This window comes from Crocodylus siamensis, chromosome 12, assembly GCF_052110815.1.
Source record: "Crocodylus siamensis isolate JL-2025a chromosome 12, ASM5211081v1, whole genome shotgun sequence".
Lineage (NCBI taxonomy): Eukaryota > Metazoa > Chordata > Crocodylia > Crocodylidae > Crocodylus > Crocodylus siamensis.
The window spans coordinates 19210769-19232929 of record NC_143406.1 but is presented as its reverse complement, the minus strand read 5'-3'; the positions used below and the strand labels follow the sequence as shown (position 1 = coordinate 19232929).

The 22161-nt window shown below is 49.2% G+C and overlaps 1 protein-coding gene across 2 annotated transcripts in view; it reads right to left on the bottom strand.

Moving 5' to 3' along the window:
• The window catches only part of SLC45A1 (solute carrier family 45 member 1), a 102225-nt gene extending 82978 nt beyond the window's left edge, over positions 1 to 19247 (bottom strand). Inside the window, exon 1 of one of the 2 annotated variants that reach the window (XM_090024715.1) lies at positions 18258 to 19247. In XM_090024715.1, coding sequence (XP_089880841.1) covers positions 18258 to 18294 — 37 coding nt within the window. In that variant the 5' untranslated portion in view covers positions 18295 to 19247. Of the gene's footprint in view, positions 1 to 1838; positions 1955 to 18257 lie in introns of those variants that run through there. The other variant, XM_090024714.1, reaches the window with a different exon arrangement.
• Positions 19248 to 22161: the final 2914 nt, after the last annotated feature.

Sequence of the window (22161 nt, the reverse complement as noted above, 5' to 3'; positions counted from 1 at the left end):
AGCCATTTTCTGGGGCCTTTTGACATGGGGAGGAAGATGGTGGCAAGCCAGTCAGACCACACAGCTGATATGAAGCCCCCAGCTATGGGGGGCTTCATGCAGGATGGAGTACCTATGAACAAGCAGCTAATTGCTTAATTGACAAGTCATTAGGCTGCCCACTGTTTTCCTCTTTAACCTCATAGGCTATGGGTACTAGTCCCCCCTCATCTCTCGCCCTCCCCTCCTCCTTAATCCTCCTTCCCTCCCTCCCTTTTGCTTGTCCTGCTGGTTCTTGCTGGGGCACCGCAGAGCTTCCCTTCCCCTCCTCCCCTGCTAGACTGCACTGAGCACTGTGCTAAATGACAACTGATAAGCTAACTGGTTATCACTGGGTTTAACTGTTAAATTAATTGTTTAACCTTTCACATCCCTAATAAGCACCTTTGTATTCTGATCACTCACTCCACTTTATATTCTACTCCACTATATACTATACTTTATTAATCACTCTGGGACAAGGGGCTTAACTAGAACTGCTTCATTCAGTGTCCATTTTTTAACTCTAAATGTATGTATAGGTGTTATATTTAGGTCAGCTTAACCAGGGTCATGTGTTAAGAGGCCTTAAATCACCCAAAAATTGGCATGCCTGATCTAAGTTAGGTGCACCTGAGGAGGTGCACCTAACTTAGATAGAGATCAGGTTAACCTGACCTAGGGAAGGAGTTTACCCAGTCTCCCAAACACTTGCAAACATTTGCAGTACAACCCTGGGTCTGAGAAAGCCCAGAGACTTGTCCCAGCCCTGAGGCTGCACTATTTCCACCCTCCCCCATCCCACCAGCCACATTTCCTACCCCAAATTATTTTCATTGGGTTCCCCATGTAGTTCCTGAGAGTAGTGAACAGCTCTACCACCCTAAGCTACTAATCATGAGCCTTAAGGGTTCCATACAGCTGACATCTACAATGATAGGTGTATGTACATAAAATACAGTTGTGGTGGTTAAGATGGATGTTTTAAAAATTATTGGAAATGAGGTCATTTGGGAGCCTATCTTGCACTCTTCAAGGATAAATATAAATGCAAATTGCTATGTTTGAGTAGATTTAGACAATGTTAAAGCAAGAGTCAAGATGCAAGTATATAAAATGTTTTGCAAGAGATGCTTCTCCTAAATATACTACAATGTGTGAAAAAAGGCATACCTAAATTCTCCCTTAAAAGTCAAATTCTTTATGGATATCTTAAAATTATTTCTGCATGCATCTCTAAAGAAGGCACAGGAACATACGTATTGAGGACCTGTTTATTGATAATTGTGGCAGGCCAGTAGGGGGTGCTCCTGTGCTGAGCCACCCACCTCACTATGCCCAACCACCTTCCAGGCTCCAAGTGCCTCCCTGGGGGTGCCTTACCTCTGGCCAACCCCCTTCCTGAAGCACACCCACTAGCCTGGGGTAGCACCACCACCACCCAGGCTCTGGCCTGATCTTGGCACTGTGCCCCCTGGGAAACACAAGCCTAGTAGCCCTCGAGGGTACTCAACCCACTTCAAGAACTTGGGATGCTTCCCTCAGTCTGAAGCACAAATAGTGGTCTCCCTTAGTCAGCTGAACCAAGGGGACCCCAAGGCATAATCTAGCCCCTCTCCCAATAAGTCTCCCACGCTAGTTATAAAGGAGAACTTTATTTGTTACAAGGAGTAGGTTTGGAATAGGGTGCAGAGTAAAGCAATATCAAAAAAATCCCACAGAGCAAACTGGCATGGCTGGGTAGCCTTTGATCACTCATCTGCAAGCTATATATCTAGTTGGATCTCAGGTAGCTTACTCAATCTCAGGTCCGTACTTACTTTCCATCCAGAGGCAGGTGGAGATTGCCTCTGGGGGCAGGCAGTTCATTGATCATTAATTTCAAGAGACAGAGCAAGTTTCAAATGGTCCAGTTCTTCTCCCTCTGAGTTTTGATCATGGCTACTACCCCTTCTTCTTGGCAGACCTTAACTTATATGGGGTTCCGCAGGGCTCGGTCCTCAGGCCCGCGCTGTTCAACATCTTCATCAGTGATTTGGATGAGGGGGTAAAAAGCACCCTGTTCAAATTTGCTGATGACACTAAGATGTGGGGGGACGTGGGCACACTGGAAGGATGCATCATACCTAGACAGGTTACAAGGCTGGGTGGACAAGAATAGGATGGGTTTCAACACAGACAAGTGCAAGGTGATACACCTCGGGAGGAACAACCGGCACCATACCTACAGGTTAGGGAACTCCCCTCTTGTCAGCACGGAGGCGGAAAGGGATCTGGGGGTCATCATTGACTCCACAATGAACATGGGCCGGCAGTGTGGAGAGGCAGTTAGGAAGGCCAACCGTACCTTGGCATGCATCCACAGATGCATCTTGAGCGGGTCCAAAGAGGTGATCCTCCCCCTCTGTGCAACACTGGTCAGGCCGTAGCTGGAGTATTGCGTCCAGTTCTGGGTGCCGCACTTCAAGACGGATATCGACAGCATGGAGAGGGTCCAGAGGCGGGCCACTCGCATGATCAGAGGACAACAGGGCAGGCCCTATGAGGAGAGGCTGCGGGACCTGAACCTGTTCAGCCTCCAAAAGAGAAGGCTGAGGGGGGATCTTGTGGCCTGTTATAAACTAGTCAGGGGGGATCAGCAGGCACTGGGGGAGTCCCTGTTCCCCCAAGCACCGCCAGGAGTGACCAGGAATAACGGTCACAAGCTGGCAGAGGGTAGGTTTAGGTTAGATATCAGGAGGCGCTACTTCACAGTCAGGGAGGCTAGGGTCTGGAACCAGCTTCCAAGAGAAGTGGTGCAGGCTCCTACCCTGGGGGTGTTTAAGAGGAGGTTGGATGAACACCTTGCTGGGGTCATCTGACCCCAGTATTCTTTCCTGCCATGGCAGGGGGTTGGACTAGATGATCTGCTCAGGTCCCTTCTGACCCTAGAAATTATGAAACTATGAAGCCCTTATGACCTCATCTACCTAGTCCAATGGAGACCAGCACCTGTTGGCTGCCAGCCAAACAATTTGAAATGCATCACCAGTTGCTGTGCAGACTGGCAGGGTCTCTAGTCCCCTCCCAGTCAGGTTGACATTGCTTAAAACAATAGGAAGCATAAGCCCCTAACCCAGGTATGTGATGCCAGTCACATAGGCAGAGAGAGCAGGTTTCCCCTCTCCCTCAGGAATGTATCCAACTCAGGTTACCTAAAGAGTTGGGATGCCTACTCTCTGCAGGGCCCATGTTAACCAAATTGCCACAGAGCAGAGTTTTTGGGGAGAGACAGAGGTGGCATTCTGCCAGAGTAATATCCTTATTTGTGGAATTTCATGAAGTCTCCAACCCTTGCCAAGGTTGTACAAATTTGTAGCCTTTTAATAAATTCTTTATCCTGCAGAGAAACTGACTTCTAATGTAAGGTTCCCTATCTTCCATCCTACTGCATCTTTGCATCAATCTGTATACTATAAGTATCTTCAAAGATAAGGCCAAGGGGAAATGGTGATAAACCAGAATGGCATCAAGGACCAGTATTTTTTTAATGTTCCACCTGTTTTTTGATAGGATGGTGTGGTTGTGTGAACACAGACTTTCTAAGAAAATCATACAGCTCCCTCCTGTGTGAGAATTAGTATCTGTGAACAGAGGCAAACTGTGTATTGTATAGATACTTTTTATCCGCTCAAGGGTTTGTTCTTAATGGTTTGCTGTCTTTGTAGTTTATTTATTTGGGATTGTGGGATAGGAAATTATATTCCTTTCCAGGGTGGCAACAATGATGAGAATTAACATGAGTCTTGCTATGCATTCATCTCTTGGAGTCTTTCTGGAGTTAGACAGGATAGAAGCTGCAAATTTCTTTTACTTCTCTGCTGTAAATTTACACACAAATTGATGAGTTGTGAAGTACATAATTTATTTTGTTCTAGTTTAACCTGACAGAGCTCCAAAGTTCGAGTTTTGGTTATGAATATTTATTACTGTGAGGCTGCAATGTTCTTTCCTACTACAATGTCTTCTCTGTGTGAGATGTTCTGTATTCATTAAGCCCTTCTGAGAAGCAGCCTCTGCCCCTGTATTCATTTCCTTACTCATTTATAGTTTCATTTTAGGCTTGTTGTTTCATTTACCAACAGACAGACACTATTTGCCTAACTTGGATAAGGACTATTTCTCTTTTCCTTGGAAACCACTCTCAGGATCTCCATAATCATTTATCCAAGGAAAAATTAGCTCCTGCTGAGTGAAATTCTGCTTAAGGCACTGACACAGAATATGTTGTTCTCTTTCTTAAAGAATGGCTTTTTGGTTGTGTGTGATTTAGTTCATTTAACACATTTTTCAAGATTGTTACCTTTATGCAGCAGGAAAAGGGCCAAGGGCACCCAACAGAGCACCTGATAGAGCAGGCAGGTGGGTGGGGTCTCCATGAAGACTCCACGATGACAGGTAGGGTGTTCTTAGCTGGGCAGATGAGATGGGCTGGCACCATGGGAGGGTGGGCAGCAGAGTCCAGGAGCAGGATAGGTGGGCAAGGCTGGGTCAGAGACTGGGGACAGGATTACAGGGTGGTGACAGTGTGGGACTGAGGGCCTGGGACAGAGCCAAAATGTGCTCCTCAATCTGTGCCAGGCACTGGTTTCATGGGCGTGTATGGAAGGGGCAGGTCGCAGCTCTACCCCAGCCCCAAGGCCCCAGGCCCCAGGCCCCTGCCCCATGCTATCACAACCTTATAATCCTGGCCCCAGTTCTGGTGCTGCCCACCCATCCTGCTCTCAGGCACCAATCCCCACCTGCCCATGGCCCCATTTCATCCACCTGAATAAGCACATAAGGGTCCTGGGGGTTCTCCATGGAGACTTCACCCAACAACTCAGTCTGGGACCCCAACGGCCAGATAGAATGAGTTTCTCCCCTCTCACCCAGCCCAGCCCAGCCTGAAACAGCTCACCAAAATTCCTGATGTGGCCCCCAGCCCAAATAATTTCCCACGCCTCTTCTAGATCATACTGGGTGCATCTACCCAAGATGCTTTACTGTGCAGTAGAGCAAATTACTGTGCAGTAAGTGACAGCATCTACATGTGCAGATGCTTACTGTGCAGTAAATCTGTCTAGTCATGAGTAAATTTGCTACCTGCAAATACAAGTAAGAAATTAACCCTTGAGTAGTTACTGAGAAATAGTGCATGTGTAGACACTGACTGGGAACAAACTCAGGTAGGTGGGCACAGGCCTCTCATACAACAAGGAACGCTTTGATGCTGGTGGCTATGTTGTCCTCAGCTGTGGGTGGGCAGGGATGTGTAACACAGCCACAGGTAGCCCTCCAGGGAGAGGCAGAGGTTGTGGGACAGCATTGGCTTGCCTTCCACACCATCCAAAACCTGGTGGTCCTCCCCCATGGCCTCCATTGCCTGGGCCCCCAGGGCAGCCTACCACTCCTGGACCTACAGATACCTGCCCTCCCAGTCCCTCCCACTGGTCTGTCTCCTCATCGTGCCAGTCCCTTGCCTCCTTGCACTGGTCCCTTGACTCTTTGCAGACATCCTTCTCCTACCAGACCACAAGTCTACCAGGTGTTTCTTGGCTACCATGACCAGCAACCTAGTCTGATCCTGGATTTTGCACTGCTGGAGCTGGTGCATAAACAGAGCTTGGCTCTGCCCAAGGCTGGCAGTGACCCTGATGGCACATCCCAGCTGCCAACTGATGCCTCTTCCCCATGTGAAGGCCCTACAGAGCCAAGAGAAAGACCTTATTTGTGAGAGTTTGCAACATTTCTGAGATAACAGCCAAGGGCTGTGAGATGCTTGGTCTCAGATCAGGGGTCATGCTTGTACGGATGCCCAGCGACCATGGTAAATCAGCTGGGCAGGCCCTGACCCAGGCAGCTGCCAGCTGAGCTCCCTGCTCCCACTCAGTCTGCAGGAGCAGGTGGGTTGCTGGGTGCTGGCCACAGGCAGCCTGACTCTCCTGCCCTATTCAGAGACAGTTCAGTCTGAATATACTAAGAGTTATCAGAACTTTAGTACAGCAGTCTATATTCAAAAGACCAGTTACAAAACTGAAGATAGCTTGTTAAAGCTAAATAATTGCTGCTTTCATTCTCATGGGATGGCAGAGATTGATTACCTTCCAGCTCAGCATCATAGGGTTATATGCTTTAAGTCTGCTTTTGATTAAAACTTTCCTCATCTTAATCCATATCCTATACTACATAATCCATATCTTAATCCTAAATTAATCTACCTGTTTTCTTTCCTTCAGGAAAGACATATTCTTATCTTGAGGTCCATTGTGAACTGGTGAGGGGTATGTAACCCTGCTTGTACATACGCTGAATCATGGCCTGCTGTGGATGTTCTGAAATTTGCATACTCTAAGTTGGTATGCAGGGAAGAAGGTTCCTTGACAGTTGGGTGACAACTGGGGGGGAGAAGGAATGGGCCCTTGAAGGGCCAAGGAAGAAAAGCTTCAGCCTGTTCCCAACCCCCGCTCCATGATCAGAATTGCAGAGCTGGGGCTGGAAACAATCTCTTCTTCCCCTGCTCTGTGATCATGATCAGGGAGTGGGGACTGGGAGTGGGGATTGGGATCTCCCTGCTGCCAGGGCATAGAGATATTGTCCCCAACTGGGCTCTGGTGGCAGAGCCTGCCCCACCAGCATGCAGCTCCCAGGGGCAGAGAGAAATCTCCTGTCCCCTACTACCCAGTTGATTGGGAGCAAATTTGCTTCTGGTCATCCAGACAGCAGGGGGCAGGAGATTTCTCCTTGTCCCCAGCCATCAGTACATGCCATACAGTGCAGTAATTAGTCACAAGTAAATTTTGCTACTTATACTTATAGGTAGCAAATTTACTCACAAGTAGAGCAAATTACTGTGCGGTAAGTGTCTGCAAATACAGATGGTGATACTTACTGCATAGTAATGTGCTCTAATTTCTCAAGTAAAGCATCTTGTGTAGAGGTGCCCAGTAAATTTAATGAGGAAAAGACCTGTTCCTTAGCCATCCTATTCCTCTGCAATAATGTCTCCAAGAAATGTTCCCAGTGAGAGAATATTATAATTTTTTATAAAAAATTAAATATTTGCTATATTTATCTCATTAATCTATGACTGTAGCTCTTCCTTGTCAAAGCTTTTCCTCACATTTTGCCTGAAAAATTGTTCCTTTTTGTACAATAGGATTTGTAAAGTGGCAGTACTTACTTGGCTGCTTTCTTGTCTTGTATCACTATTCTCTCCCCCCTCAACAATTTGTCTCTAGTAAAGTGTTCACCTGGGGCTAGAAAGTTCATAAGAAAAGTGCTTTAAATGTGTAACACCCACACACACTTGGGGTTCTGTGTGGTCAAGTATGTTTTGGTTTTATTGTGCTGTGTATCTTGTTTGTGCTGTATATTTTGCTTCCTCTAGTACTGGAGAGAACCATCTCCCATCACCCCCCCCCCGCAATTGTGTTCAGACCCCTTGTCTTAAACTTTCTTCCAAGTAACCTGTGGAACCAGTTTGGTGATTCTGGCCACTTCACCAGGAGTTGCTGGCTGACCACTTTTGGAATAACTGGTTTGCATTATCGGTGTTCAAATAATGCCTGTTTCTGGTTGGGACCAAGTGATGAGGTCAGAAAAGTTATTTAAGGCTCAGGCCACCTGGTCTGGGTTCTCTTCTTCCTCCTGGGGTTGCTGAAGCCTGAACTCTTATTCGGGAGCCAGAAAAGCCTGCTTCCCATGGGGGGTCACCCCCCACACTTCACTGGTGAAGCAAACTAAAGCTATGTGAAGGGAAAGCCTCAGGTACAGGGAGAGAAAGTCTGTCTCAGGGCTTGAGACGTCTGTTCTCTCCCTCTCCTTGTCCCTTTTGTTTTCTGGGTTTTGAGTGGGATGATGCCATGGAGGGCAGGGGGTATCAATCCCTGCAGCAAACTGGCCAAGGTTGAAGCCTGGCAGCTTGCCTGCTGTGGTCTGGGCCAGGGCTGGGAGCTTGGCACGTTTTAGTTTCTGTTGCAACTTCTTTTGGATTCAGCATAGCTGTGTTGCTGAACCCCAGCTATGTGTCTTGCTGATTGTTTTGGCCATGCAGGCCTTGAATGGAATGATGTCATGAGTATATCCTTCCCTAGTACAGGCTGCCCAGGAACAGGGTCCTGAGACTGTATGTCCAGGCCTCAGCCAAGTAGGCTGGTGCACTTTTGTTGTATGCTCAGGCCCAAGTGTAAGCCAGGCCTGAGTCTCCCTTTTATTGTTTTACAGCTGTTGCATCTCAACATCACTGTATTGCTGAGCCCTGCTACGCATTTGTTTGTTTGTTGTATGTCTGGGCCCAACATGTTTTGGGCCTGGCAGAGATTGCTTTTATGGCTCTGTGTGCTGACCAATGCAGTGCAATTGAAACTGGTTGCTGGTCTGGCTCTTTTACTGTTTGCTGGCTTTTCTCTGAGTTCTCACGCAGTCTCCCACCCGAGTAGACCTGGGGTTAGTACTAAAAACTTTGGGGTGTAATATGCTGATGAAAACTACAGTTCACTTCTCAAGTCCACCATGAGGAAGTGAACATTAGTGCTATAGTTTCACATGGAACAGCTCACTGGACTCTCTTGTGGCCCCTCCCCCACCTTTCCGGCCCGTTGCTGAAGGGCAGGTATGGGGTGCCAGCCCCTGAAACTACCCTTTGGCGAGTCCAAAGTCCAAGACTGCCTGGGTATGGGTAAAGACCTCCCCCCTTGAGGGTGCCACCTATAGACTTTGTTGTGTGGTCTGTTGTGTTTTAAAATTCTAGTTAGTGTTTGCTTTTGTTTTTTCTTTATGCTTTGTAATAAATTTGATTTGGGGGTTTACACTGCTTCCAAGAAAGGGGTTGCTGGTTTTATTGGACATCTTAGTAATTCATTTAGTGTTTCCCAGGTAGACTGGGTGGAGACTCAAGACAAGGTAAAATATACCTCTGAAATTGAACCCAGCAGAAGGGTTACAAATGTATTTCAGAATCATATAGCAATCAGAACAGTTTTCTTTGCAGTGGGAATTAAAGTAAAATTCCCTCTGTAATGAGCAAAACCTAAACAAGCAGTAGTAACAGATTTGCTCTTTCAATATTGGTGACTAGGTACAAGCTCTATTTCTTCTCCTTTTCCCCCCAGAAAGCTGACCATGCAGCAATGCTCCCAACATGGCCTTAGCATCCCCTGAATGCTTAATGTTGATCCCTGAATTCATATTTTATTCTATTGATCCTCTTATAATTGCTACATATTAGACAGACTCTAGTCTTGAATGGTGTTGACAAGGATGATCCTGACTTGAGCAGAGGGTGGGAGTGAGTGACCTGCTGAGGGGCCTTCAAGCCTCGTTTGTCTATGATTCTGTAATATGATATGTGTTCAACAAGCACTGAGAGACATGTATCCCATGCTCTATGGATGCAGCAAGTATGGATATGTCTTGCCCTTTTACCATCCCAACCTTGCCTTTTACCATCCCAACCTGGCATTTGTGTAAGAAAAGCTAAGCATCCTTGTTTTTCTGAACTGTATAGAAGTTAAAATTAATTATTGTTTATCCACTGAAGTCTTTTAAAACAAAGTGCAGAGAAAGTCTTCATTGTGCTTTTTTGGTCAATGACATTTGCCATACAGGGACAAAAGAATATCCCTGGACAGAGATTAGATTAAAGAAAGCATCAAAAAATATGGAAAAGTCAAAATATCTTATCTACTTCTTACTGGCATTTAGCTGTTGTTTAAAGAGTATTTAGCAAAGTTGGCTCTGTTGTCCTGAAATCTGGTGCCATAGCTGAACTCCATTAACAAGTACAAATTATTTTCACCACTTAGTGCTTCTGTAGAGCTTTTACATATTTGTTTAGATAAATAGCTGTTTTTCACAAGCACTTTCAAGCTGGGAAAAAATTAAGTAACTCCATGGATTCAAGCTCTGTGAAGCATTTAGTACAAACTAAATTGTACAGAAAATATTGGGTGAGGTTTAAGATTCTCCTAAACCAGGGGTGTTCAACCTTTGGCCCATAGGCTAAAGGCAACCAGTGGATCCATGTTATCTGGCCCATGGGGCTCTCCATAGTCAGGAAATTTGGCTGTGAGGCCAGGTGAAGTTCCTTTCCCCCACCCTCTTCCCATGGGGCTGAACTGTCCCCCACCCCTCTGCTTCCACACAGCTAGATAGGGACCCTCCACAACCACCCAGATTGGGACCACCAGCTGAATCCAGCCTGCTGATAGACCATGCACTACCCATCTATCCAACCAGCCAAAAAGATTGAGCTCTACTATTCTAAACCATCTCAACTCAGTTCAATCTGATTTTCCCCAAGATGTTTTCCCTAAGGGGTACAGGGTTGTATGTGTAACTTCCCATGCCTTTCTCCCAAGTGTCACGTGTGTGGTTTCTTTAAGAATGTCGCCATGGCTTCTTGGGCTGCATGGACAGGCTAGTGGGAGTGGCCTTGGTTCAGATCCCCAGGGATCTCACCTGCCACATCTTTGATGATAAGGGGTTTTAAATCAGGAGGACAATGTCTGTTCCTGTCCCCCTGGTTCTTTCCCTTGGCCTTCCTCATGACCGCCTCTTCTTGGGGCTCCACCTTCCCTACACCCCCCTAACGCCAACCATGAAGTTGCTTGTCAGGTCCGATGTTTGGGCCCTCCCTGGTGCTCAGTCCCTTGCAGCTGTGGTTGTTGACCACTGGTGTAGCTAGTGCCGAGCACTCTCTGTGGCCCCTCTCTGCTCTCTGGTCTATGTGGAGCTGGGTTCTACCTGGACTGCCATCTCCCTTGACACGTCGCTGCTTCCCTGAGTTTGGTACCTGCTGCTGGTTGTTTGGTTCAGGGTCCCATCCTCGCTGTGTCTGTTGCCATCCCAGTCACTGGGGCTACTGGCTCTGGCCTACGACGGGTCCACCAGCGGCTCCTTGGGCCCATGCTGGCCCGATATTCCCTCCACACTTCATTCCTGTCCTGAGGGAGCCACCAAGCCTCCTCCTGCTCCATGCTGTCCTGCTGCCCTGACCCTTCTGGGCCAGTCAGGGATGCTCCTTCCGGTCCCCCCGTCTCCCTCTGGCTGAGCCTTTTCTGTCGGCTCCAGCTTCCTGCCCAGCCAGTCACCCTTGGAACGCTTTTATAAAGCATGCCCAGGTGGATGTACGAGCCATTTCTGGCTCCTCCTGGCTCTACCATGGGTTTCACTTTCTCCATGAACAGCTGCCACCTCTCCCCTTCTCCCGGTAAGTTTTCCTTACAGTATGCGTAAGAAAAATGAAAACAAGAAAGCATAAACTCAAGCCAAACAAATACCTCCATGGCTAGGGAAAAGCCCAGTCCAGTGGCAGCTGGATGGGGAACCATGCCTTCTCTCAAGTATTGGTACCAATCACTCACCAGGTACCAATACTTGAGAGAAGGGATGGCTCCCCATCCAGCTGCCACTGGACTGAGCAGTCCCTCCTACAACTACATTGTTGCAGTGTTAATGTTTTTCTTATTCTTATGCAATACAATAACGTTTTAAAAAGTTCAGTTTCAATCTATTTTTAAAAGTTATAAATTTACAAACTGGAGATTGGAATGAAGCTGAGATACAGTCTTATAAAATTACTATCTTCTATACTTGACATGTTTCTACAGGCATTAGGGTGGTTCTGGGGTTTCTGGACATCCACCTATCCTGCACCCCCTTTTTGTAAACAGGTCCATCCTCACTGAAAACTGGGGTGGGCATATCAACACACAAATGCTACTGGTCATAATGTTTAAGGTGTGCTGTGTACCCCAAAGTGGATATTTCCCTGCAGGCAAAGCATGCCTTAATGGATCCTCTTCACACATCCTGACCTAGTAATACTTCTCACTTCCTCCTTCTCTCTGCTGATCTGTGTTTGCAAGCAGATCCCCCATGGCTGAGAAATGGGGTCCACTCAGTGCTACGTTTGCATTTGGTATCCAACTTTTGGGTTCCTGGGTACCTTAAAGTCTACAGTTGCAGGCAGGCAGGGAATGCCTTAATGGGTCCTGTACACACCAGACCTCATGGCCACCCAGCACCCTATGTTTGCAAGCACATTCCCCAGTACTGAGAAATGGGGGTGCACTCAGCATTAGACATTTACGCTTGGTCCCTGGCATTCATGGGGAGAGGTGTGGCGAATGGTTGGATGCAGAGCATGGTGGGAGATATTGGTGCAAGGCTGGCCAGGGTGCAGAGGTGGCACTGGCAATACTAAAATGCTGGTGCCCCTCATATGTTATCACCCCTAGGCATGGGCCTACTTTGCCTTATAGGTAATCTGGCCCTGTGTGAAACAGGGTGCTGCTTCTTGCTCTGCAAACTGTAAGCCAGTCAAATTGTGGTTGAGAAGGTGAGCTTGCCAGGTACACCTGATAGCCAACCTAGTCAGAATTTGGGGTATGCACCAACAAGTTGACTGCTGAGTGACCTAAAAGTTTGACTGTTGAAGGCAAGCCACAGCAAAACGGGGGACCCCCATATGCGAGGCAGGGCTCTGCTCCTTACTCTGAAAACTGTGAGCCAGTCAAATTATGGCTGAAGGGGTGTGCTTGCCTTGTGCAACTGATAGGTAGCCTTCTCTGAATTCAGGAGCAACACACAAAGGATGTCTGGTCAGCAACACACAAGTTTAGTTGGTGATGGGATGGAAAAGGAGTACTACTGTAGGCATCAGACACCCAACGTATTCAAAGCAGGATCTTTTAGAGTAACGTATTCTTTGGTGGATAGAAATTGACATGTAAATAGCATGAATGTTATAATGTTACTGGGCCTATACAACAGCCCTATGTAACCAGGCCCCCCATAGCAGAACCAACTGTGTCTCTGTTCTCTGCTTGAAAAGAATATGACTTTGTCAACTCCCAAAGGACTGAGCAAAGAGATCCTGTTGATCTTGCAGGATCTGGATATTTCTGGCCTGAGAACTGAGCTACTTGATTGAACTCATCGCATGGTATGTTGAACCTCTTAATGGCACACTGTCTTAGGATTGCATCTTCAAGGTGCACCATGCTGAAGATACTTTATGTGGTACTGGATTCATTCAAACAAGAAGAATTATTAGATCTGACTGGTGGGAACATATAGTTATGATGACTTGGGTAGAACAGCAGTGGCTGGAGAAATTCAGAATGAGCAAGGAGGCATTCTCCCACATAGTCAATATGCTTTTACCGCACACTGAGTAACAGAAAACTGTGATGCAGCAGCCCATTGCCCCAGAAAACTGTGTGGTCATTGTTGGCTTAGAAACGGTATTTAAAGGCCTGGTTTTTGGGAAATTGCCTGATAGGTATAGAAATATGCATTATAATGGGTCAAGATGGGCAGCAAAGGTTAAATGGATTTCTAAAGAACTTGGGAGACACACACACAGCTTCTCATTGCCCTGAGAGCAGATGGGCTGTCCAGCACAACAAGGCCAATGGATGGACACACAGTCTGGGAACCAAAGAAGTATGTACCATATTGCCCCATAGCACTATAGCAAAACCCCCAGTTTTTTTTAATATATTCTTTCCCCTTCCCCAACCATTTCTGACTTTTTCTCTCCCTCTCTATTCCCTATAGATAAGTATAAGTAAGCTAAGATGTAGGATAAGCTTTAAGAAATTTTATTTTGGTAGCGAGTTTTTGGTTTTGGATATCCACTGTTTTATATTGTATTATTATTAGATTTTTATTGTTTCATATGGATATTGTATGGTTTAGGCCTGTGTTTGTAAGTGAACCAAAGTCATGTCAATTTTCCATTTTATATGTCTTGTGTCCTATGCCTGGGCATCCTCTGTGTCACAACTGTATGAGTCACGTATCCCTCCCTTGTAAACTGGTTCCTCGATGAATGAGTGTGATTGGGAATGACTGAAATACAATGCTAGCAGGCCTCTACTGAATGGTCTGTAATGACTAGGCCATCACCTCGCATTGATTCATCCAGGAACCACAGACCTCATCCAGGAACTGAGACAAAACTAGTATTTGAAAGACAAAAGACCCTGCAGAACAAGCAACTCTCACCATTATAACACCCAAAACTGCACATCCCTGCATGGAGCACACATCCTCAGTAAGCCAGGGGCTGACCCTTGCCTGGGCATGCCTCCTGTCACTAGGGTCACACAAGGTCTGCCCCTATAAAAAGGGGCAGCGAAGACAGACCCAGTGGGACGCCCTCTCCATCTGGACCAGCACCATGGCACACCACCTATCCACCCAGAGGCCCTGCCAGCAACCCCCCCCGGACAACACCTATTGGAAAAGGACCCCTTTCCAGCCTGGATAGGTAGATGTTACCTGCATACCTCCTCCTACAATTTGGACTCTCTCTCTCTCTCTCTCCTCTTGGACTTCAGTGGACTTCAGCCCCTGCACCAAGCCTCTTTAACCCCTGATGCCACTGTGTGTATGTATGTGTGCGTGTGTGTATGTGCATGTGTGTCTGCATGTGTGTCTGCAAGTGTGTGTGGGTGGGTGCAAGGAAACCAATAAGACATTGTATCACCATCTCCCCTGTTCAATAAAACCAGGTGCCCCAAAGGTTTGTCCATTCTTTCCTGCAGCATAAGCAGGGATCTACCTAAATTATGGTTTCACAGATTTTGCAGAAACAGAGAAAAACAACATTGTCCACAATCACCAGGAAATCTGACATTGGCTGCAATTTCCTACCAAATCAACTAAAAAAAAAAAAGCAGCAGTGAGGTAAATTAAATGAAAGCAGTGAAGGATGGGGCTACCTGAAATGCCCACAAAATTGTCTCTGTGCATTCTGACTGTGAAAAACCCATTATCTCACTGCAACGTAGGTAGGTCCCTAAGCATAAGTCCCTGTTGGTCACTTTTTGTTACGCTGATGTACAGTTTTCACATCACTGTGAAAATATATGAATATAATACAACCCATTCATCATTCATATTATCTAATATAGTCTCTTTGTACCTACAGTCACCAGCAACACCTGTGGCAGCACAGACATGTCAAAACTTTGACATCAGCACATTTTACATTACAAAATAAAAACCTGATGACGAATGCTTTGCATTCAGAACCTTAAGTCAATGCAAGTCATGCAGTTGTTCCAGTAAAAGACATCACCCATAAAATCCTTAACTCTCACATGATTTCTGGATAATCATAGTTTCATAGTTTCATAGTTTCTAGGGTCAGAAGGGACCTGAGCAGATCATCTAGTCCAACCCCCTGCCATGGCAGGAAAGAATACTGTGGTCAAATGACCCCAGCAAGATGTTCATCTAACCTCCTCTTAAACACCCCCAGGGTAGGAGCCAGCACCACTTCTCTTGGAAGCTAGTTCCAGGCCCTAGCCGCCCTGACTGTGAAGTAGCGCCTCCTGATATCTAACCTAAACCTGCCCTCTGCCAGCTTGTGACCGTTATTCCTGGTCACTCCTGGTGGTGCTCGGGGAAACAGTGACTTCTCCAATGCCTGCTGATCCCCCCTGACTAGTTTATAACAGGCCACAAGATCCCCCCTCAGCCTTCTCTTTTGGAGGCTGAACAGGTTCAGGTCCCGCAGCCTGTCCTCATAGTGCCTGCCCTGTTGTCCCCTAATCATACGAGTGGCCCTCCTCTGGACCCTCTCCATGCTGTCAACATCCGTCTTGAAGTGCAGCGCCCAGAACTGGACGCAGTACTCCAACTGCGGCCTGACCAGTGCCGCATAGAGGGGGAGGATCACCTCCTTGGACCTGCTCGAGATGCATCTGTGGATGCATGCCAAGGTGCGGTTGGCCTTCCTAACTGCCTCTCCACACTGCCAGCCCATGTTCATCTTGGAGTCAATGATGACCCCCAGATCCCTTTCCGCCTCTGTGCTGACAAGAGGGGAGTTCCCTAACCTGTAGGTATGGTGCCGGTTTTTCCTCCTGAGGTGTATCACCTTGCACTTGTCTGTGTTGAAACCCATCCTATTCTCGTCCGCCCACCCTTGTAACCTGTCGAGGTCTGGTTGTAGCCTGCTGCATCCTTCCAATGTACCCACGTCCCCCCACATCTTAGTGTCATCAGCAAATTTGAACAGGGTGCTTTTTACCCCCTCATCCAAATCGCTGATAAAGATGTTGAACAGTGCGGGCCCGAGGACCGAGCCCTGCGGAACCCCACTGCCCACATCCTTCCAGGTTGAGAAGGACCCATCCACCACCACCATCTGGGTGCGGCCCTCCAGCCAGTTGGCGACCCATTTGAATGTGTGGGTGTCTACACCACAGCCCCCCAGTTTCTTAATGAGAACAGGGTGAGAGACAGTGTCAAAAGCCTTCCGGAAGTTCAGGAAGACTATATCCACTGCTACCCCTGCGTCTAATGATCTGGTGATCTGATCGTAAAAGGCCACCAGGTTGGTCTGACAGGACCTTCCACTGATGAACTCATGTTGGTTGCCCCTAAGCATGCAGTCTCCTGCTGGCCCCTCCTGGATGTGTGCCAGCATAATTTTCTTGAACAGCTTGCCTAGGATCGAGGTGACACTAACCGGCCTATAGTTTCCCGGGTCCTCCTTCCTGCCTTTTTTGAAGATGGGGACCACGTTGGCCCTCTTCCAGTCCTTCGGTACCTCACCTGAGCACCACAAGTGCTTGTAAAGTTGTGCCAGGGGACTTGCAATGACCCCAGCCAGTTCCTTTAGAACTCTAGGGTGGAGATCATCCGGGCCGGCTGACTTGAATACGTCCAACCCCTGCAGAAGCTCCCTAACTAAATCCTCACTAACTCGTGGCCCAGGTGTGCCTCCCCCGGGGCCCGAGAGGGGCCCAGCAGGGAGGTGGCTGTTCTGGTCCCTACTTAGGAAGACGGAGGCAAAGAAATCGTTAAACATGTTAGCTTTGCTGTCTGGTGTGACGACCAAGTTTCCCATGGAGTCCTGCAAGGGCCTCACATTACCCGGGACCTTCTTTTTACCCCCTATGTATTTAAAAAAGGACTTCTTATTGTCCTTAATCTGGGAAGCTAGTCCCAGTTCCATCTCTGCCTTGGCCTTCCTAACTACCCCCCTACATCCCCGAGTAACTGCAGAATAGTCCTCCCTGGTGATGATCCCTTCTTTCCATTGGGTGTAAGCCTGCTTTTTAGCAAGGAGACATTCCCGGATTCTTTTGGTGAGCCACAGAGGCTTGTGTGCTTTCCTGCTCCCTTTGATCCTCATTGGGATCATCTTCCTTTGGGCTTGGAGGATCGTCTCCTTAAGCAGCAACCACTCTCCTTGGACACCTGGCTCCCCTCCCCCCCTGGACCTCAGCGCTTCTCCAACTATCCTCCTTAGCTCATTGATGTCTGCCCTCCTAAAATCTAGGGCCGCTGCCTTACTGCATGCCTTTGCCACCTTGTGCTGGATGGTGAATTCCAGCAGGCGATGATCGCTGTCGCCAAGGTGGTCGAGCACTCGCAGCCCCCTCACCAGGTCATCACCCGTGGCCAGCACTAGGTCCAACAAGGCGTCCCCCCTGGTGGGGCTGTGCACCTCCTGGGTTAGATGGAGGTCCTGCACTCTGGCCAAGAACCTACGTGAGTGTTCAGACCTGGCTGACTGCTCTTCCCAGCAGATGTCCGGGAAATTCAGGTCCCCCATGACTACCACATCCTTAGCCTTCACTACCTCTGTGAGCTGACCCAAGAATTCCTGGTCAAGCTCTTCTCCCTGGTTGGGAGGTCTGTAGTAGACTCCCACCATTAAGTCCCTTTCCCCTCGACTGCCTTGTACTCTAACCCAAAGCACTTCAGAGTGCCCCTCCCCTGGCTCCTTGCTAATTAACGAGGATGTGTATTCCTCCTTAATATAGAGCGTCATGCCCCCACCCTCTTTCCTATCCTGTCCCTCCTGTACAGCCTATAGCCCTTGACATTGACCGCCCAATCATGCGTTTCATCCCACCACGTTTCCGTAATCCCCACTATGTCCGGGCTGGTGTCAGCCAGCAGGAGGGTGAGTTCCTCCTGCTTGTTACCCATACTACGAGCATGTGTAGAGCCATTTGAGGCCTCCTGTGGGTGGGTGTACTGACCCCCTAGTCCCAACATTACCCTGGCCCCTCTCTCTTACCTGTTTGATTGCTTCGCTCGTTGGTCTGGGCTGGGCTGTAGTTGTGGGTGCTGTTTGGTCTGGCAGTCTGATATTTCCTCTGCCCTCATCTTCCCCTTCCCCCGACGAGCCTAGTTTAAAGCCCGCCAGAGGAGGTCCTCCAACTTAGGAGAGAACACACGCTTACCTTTAGGGGAAAGGTGGAGCCCGTCCCACCCCAGCATTTCTCTCGTCGTGATGTGCCAGTCGTGGCTGAGGAAGCCAAAGCCCTCCTCAAAGCACCATTCCTGTAGCCGCCAGTTGGTTTCTGCAATGCACGTTTCATGCCGTCTGCCTCATGCTCTCACTGGCAGGATAGAAGAGAAAACCACCTGTGCACCCATCACCTTCAGCACGCACCCCAGAGCGTGGTAGTCCTCCATCAGGCGATCAGGGCTCCTCCTGGACGCATCGTTCGTGCCCACATGGACTAGGACCATAGGGTAATAATCGGTGGGCTGGATTACGGTCTGGAGCATCCCTTTCACTTCCTGAATCCTCGCTCCAGATAGGCAGTATACCTCATGTGCTGAGGGTCCCGGTGACAGATAGGGCCCTCCGTACCTCTCAGGATGGAGTCACCAATGACAATCACGTGACGCTTCTTCCTCCTGGCCTTCTTGCCTCCTTCGGCTTGGATTGGACGCGGTGTGTGTGGAGTTGCCTCCTCCCCGGTTTCTTCCTCTCCGTCCTCCTCCTCCAGGGCTGCCAGAGCTTCGTACCTGTTCTCCAGCCGGACTGTAGGAACTGGTACTGCCATGTCTCGAGCAGCCCTGGCACAGGAGGTGACCGTCTGCCACTTAGCAGTGGAGGGCTCATCTTGAGGTGCATTCTCCTTGGTCATACAACCCTTCAGGGAAAGAAAATAGCTGTCAATTTCTTCCTCTGCCTCCCTGATTCCCCTCAGCCTGCTAACCTCCTCCTGGAGCTCCCTCACCTGCGCTTCCAGGGCCCTAAGGTGGGCGCCTGCAGGACAGGTGTGGGGTTCCCCAGTCCCTGCCCCCCCAGGCCTTGCTGGGCAGCTCCCGCAGGCCAGGGGGTTGGGGGACGCAGCCCCCCCGTGGGTTCCGTCTGGGTGGGAGCCTCAGACAAGCCCCGGGAAGGCCGCGCCCCCTGGGCAGGGGCCCTGGCAGCACTCCATGTCAACACCATCGTAGGAGTTCCTAGCTGAGTTCGGGTCCTCTGGCCCGTGCTAACAAGAGTCGGTCTCTCGGCCCCTCCTGCTCCCCCTCCGGCACAAACGCCGGCGCGCTCTTACAGACCGTGCCTGTTCGCGCGCTCTGTTCGCACGGCTCAGGAGCATGGCTCCCTACTGGCTCAGCTAAGAGGGATCTGGGGGGCTTCCCCTCCGGATCCGGCTCAGCTGCACCAGCCCCTCTGCCCCACTTACCTTAGGGGGATCAGCTGCTGCTGCCCCCGCTGCTGCTCTGCTCCACTCGCCTCTGCTGCTCTCACCTCTGCTCCGGGTCAGGTAAGGGGGCACACGTGTGTGCAAGACACATGTGTGCCTGTGTCCTTACTCTCCCTGCTGCTCCTTGCTCCCGAGTGCCAGAAGCTATGTCAAACTGCAGCTTTTAAAGGCTGCGGTTTGAATTTCCTGCTTCCGCTCTGTCTGCCAATCAGGCGCTCTGGACTTGCCGGAAGTGCCTACCGGCGATCCCGCCCCCTGCTCTCCCTCGCTGGGGGGACCCGGTGCCTCCCCGAGGGATACCCCCGGGGGTGCTCCCTGGCTTGGGGGACATGCTTACCCCATCACTCCTATACTACCAAGGTAAAAACTGTAGCTTGAAAATACATATTATAAATTCTGAAAATTGAAACATTTATTCTGTGCTTCTGTCCATTCTATCTTCCTTTTTTCTATGAATGACTGAGGAATACTGCTCTTCTGGCTGACCCCTTTCCACCACAGGGAGCACAAGGACCATATTGCTTGAAGGCTACCAAAACAAATCAGCCTACCAAGAACTATTAATAATTATTAGTGGCCACTTCTACGTGAGAGGTGGACTGCACAGTTGTTACTGAGAAGTCATTTAATACTTGCATTAGCATAAGTAAGTACCAGTTACTGAACAGTACTTTCACTGCACATTTTTTTCAGATGTTACTGAGCAGTAGAGTCATATCATGGTTAATGATTGGCAATGGTAATGTGCAGTAGCCATGAGATACTAATTATCTTGTGTCTCATGTAGACATGCTCAGAATGTACAAGCAATACAAGATATACCACCTTGCTCACTAGCACACCCAGAGAGGCAGTACCTGACTCTCCCACTACTGAAGGGAGGACCCAGACATATGCCAAACACCCATCAGAAAACCAGAGGTTCTCCCCAGGGCTTAGCACCTCAGAAAGACCAAGGATGCCCAGACTGCCTGTTTGGGACTGGGAACTCAACAAGGAGGCATCCTGATTGTGACAGCTGATGGGCCAAGTGGCTTGGACCTGATGCTGCTGTCTGGCACCTACGACCATGCCCACAGGAACACACAGATTAACTGGGGCTGGGAGAGGGCAGTCCAGTGGGCACTGCCGGGACCTGCCAAGGGGAGGACTCCACATGGGAACCCCCTGACAATGCACATCCTGACTGAGTGTACGTGGACCCAAAGTTTCCTAGTGGGGAGTTCACAGAGCCATGAGCATTGCATAGGAACGGAGGAACACTCCTCAGGACAATATTTGGCTGGATGGTAGCCAGTCCAAGATGCATGCCCAACAAAGTGGCATCCAAGATGTTAGACCATGTGGGAAAAGGGTACACCCTGTACCAAGAAGTCCCACATACTGAAGGAAAGTTCTAGGTATGATGGGTATTGTTGCCCTGCCCACCATGTCATCTGAGTTATTTTGGTTGAATTATCATTCTGTTATGATTTTGCTAATCTACCAGTCTTCATTACCAGGCCTCAATGCAGGAGGATAGGGCATCTCCATCACACCAGAACACCATTGAGGCTGATCCATAACAACTAAGTGGAAAGGAGTGGGGTGTAGGGGAGGAGGAGCCCCAGAGAAGAAGTGACAGCAGTAGGCCTGTGCCAAGCAGCTAGTATTCACTTCAGATTTGGATTCGGCCTATTCAGGGACAGTGATTTGATTTGGTGATTCGAATCACTGTCCTGATTCAATTAGGCTGAATCAGATTCAGAGATTTGGCAGCAGCCAAATCTCTGAATCAGCCAGGCCAGGCTCATCCCCCACCCCTCTCCCAGCCCAGCAACAGCTGCCCCACCTACTTAAGCTCCCAGCACTTAGGGAAAAAAGCCCTGGCTCAGCAGGTGCTGCCAGATGGGGGGCAGTCCCCACTGACCCATGCTGCATTGGGAACTCTGCATGAGCCCCTGAACCACCACCACCCACCTCCCCAGCCCCATCACAGGTGCCCTGCACTGGCCAGATCTGGCCCTTTAAGAAAAAAAAAACCCTGAAGAAACCCCAGGACTCACCATTCCTGCTGGCAGGGGACAATCCCTGCTGCCCCATGCCACCTGGGGGGCTCTGCAGGAGCCCCTGAAGTTCTGAGGCTGCACCAGGAGCGGTGAGTCCCAGGGCTTTTCTTGGCTGGTTTTTTTTTCCTTAAAGGGCCAGAGCCCCAGCAGGCAGGACATCCTTGAGGGGCCGGGAGCAGTGGGGAGTCAAGGGGGCTCATGCAGAGCCCCCATGCAGCATGAGGCGGTGGGGGGCTGCAGGGATTGCCCCCTACCCAGCAGCACCCAGTGAGCACTGGGGTTTATTTTTTAAAGTACAAAGCTGGGGCAGGTGGGGGCAGCCATGGGGGGGTAGGGAAGAGGCAGCAGTCCCCCCCATGGTCGCCTCCCCCAGCCTCCCCTCCCCTGCCTCTCGCACGTACCAGCTCAGAGAGGCTGCTGCAGGGAGCTGCAGCCACCGGGAACTGTCTGAATCATCAAAGCTCTCTGAATCTTTGCCAAAAATTCAGAAAGCTTTGAATCAATTTGTACCTTTGAAGTGGTCCTCTGATTTGATTCAGATTCAGAGATTCAGCCACCAAATTGGGCCAAATCTCCTTGAATAGAATCACCAC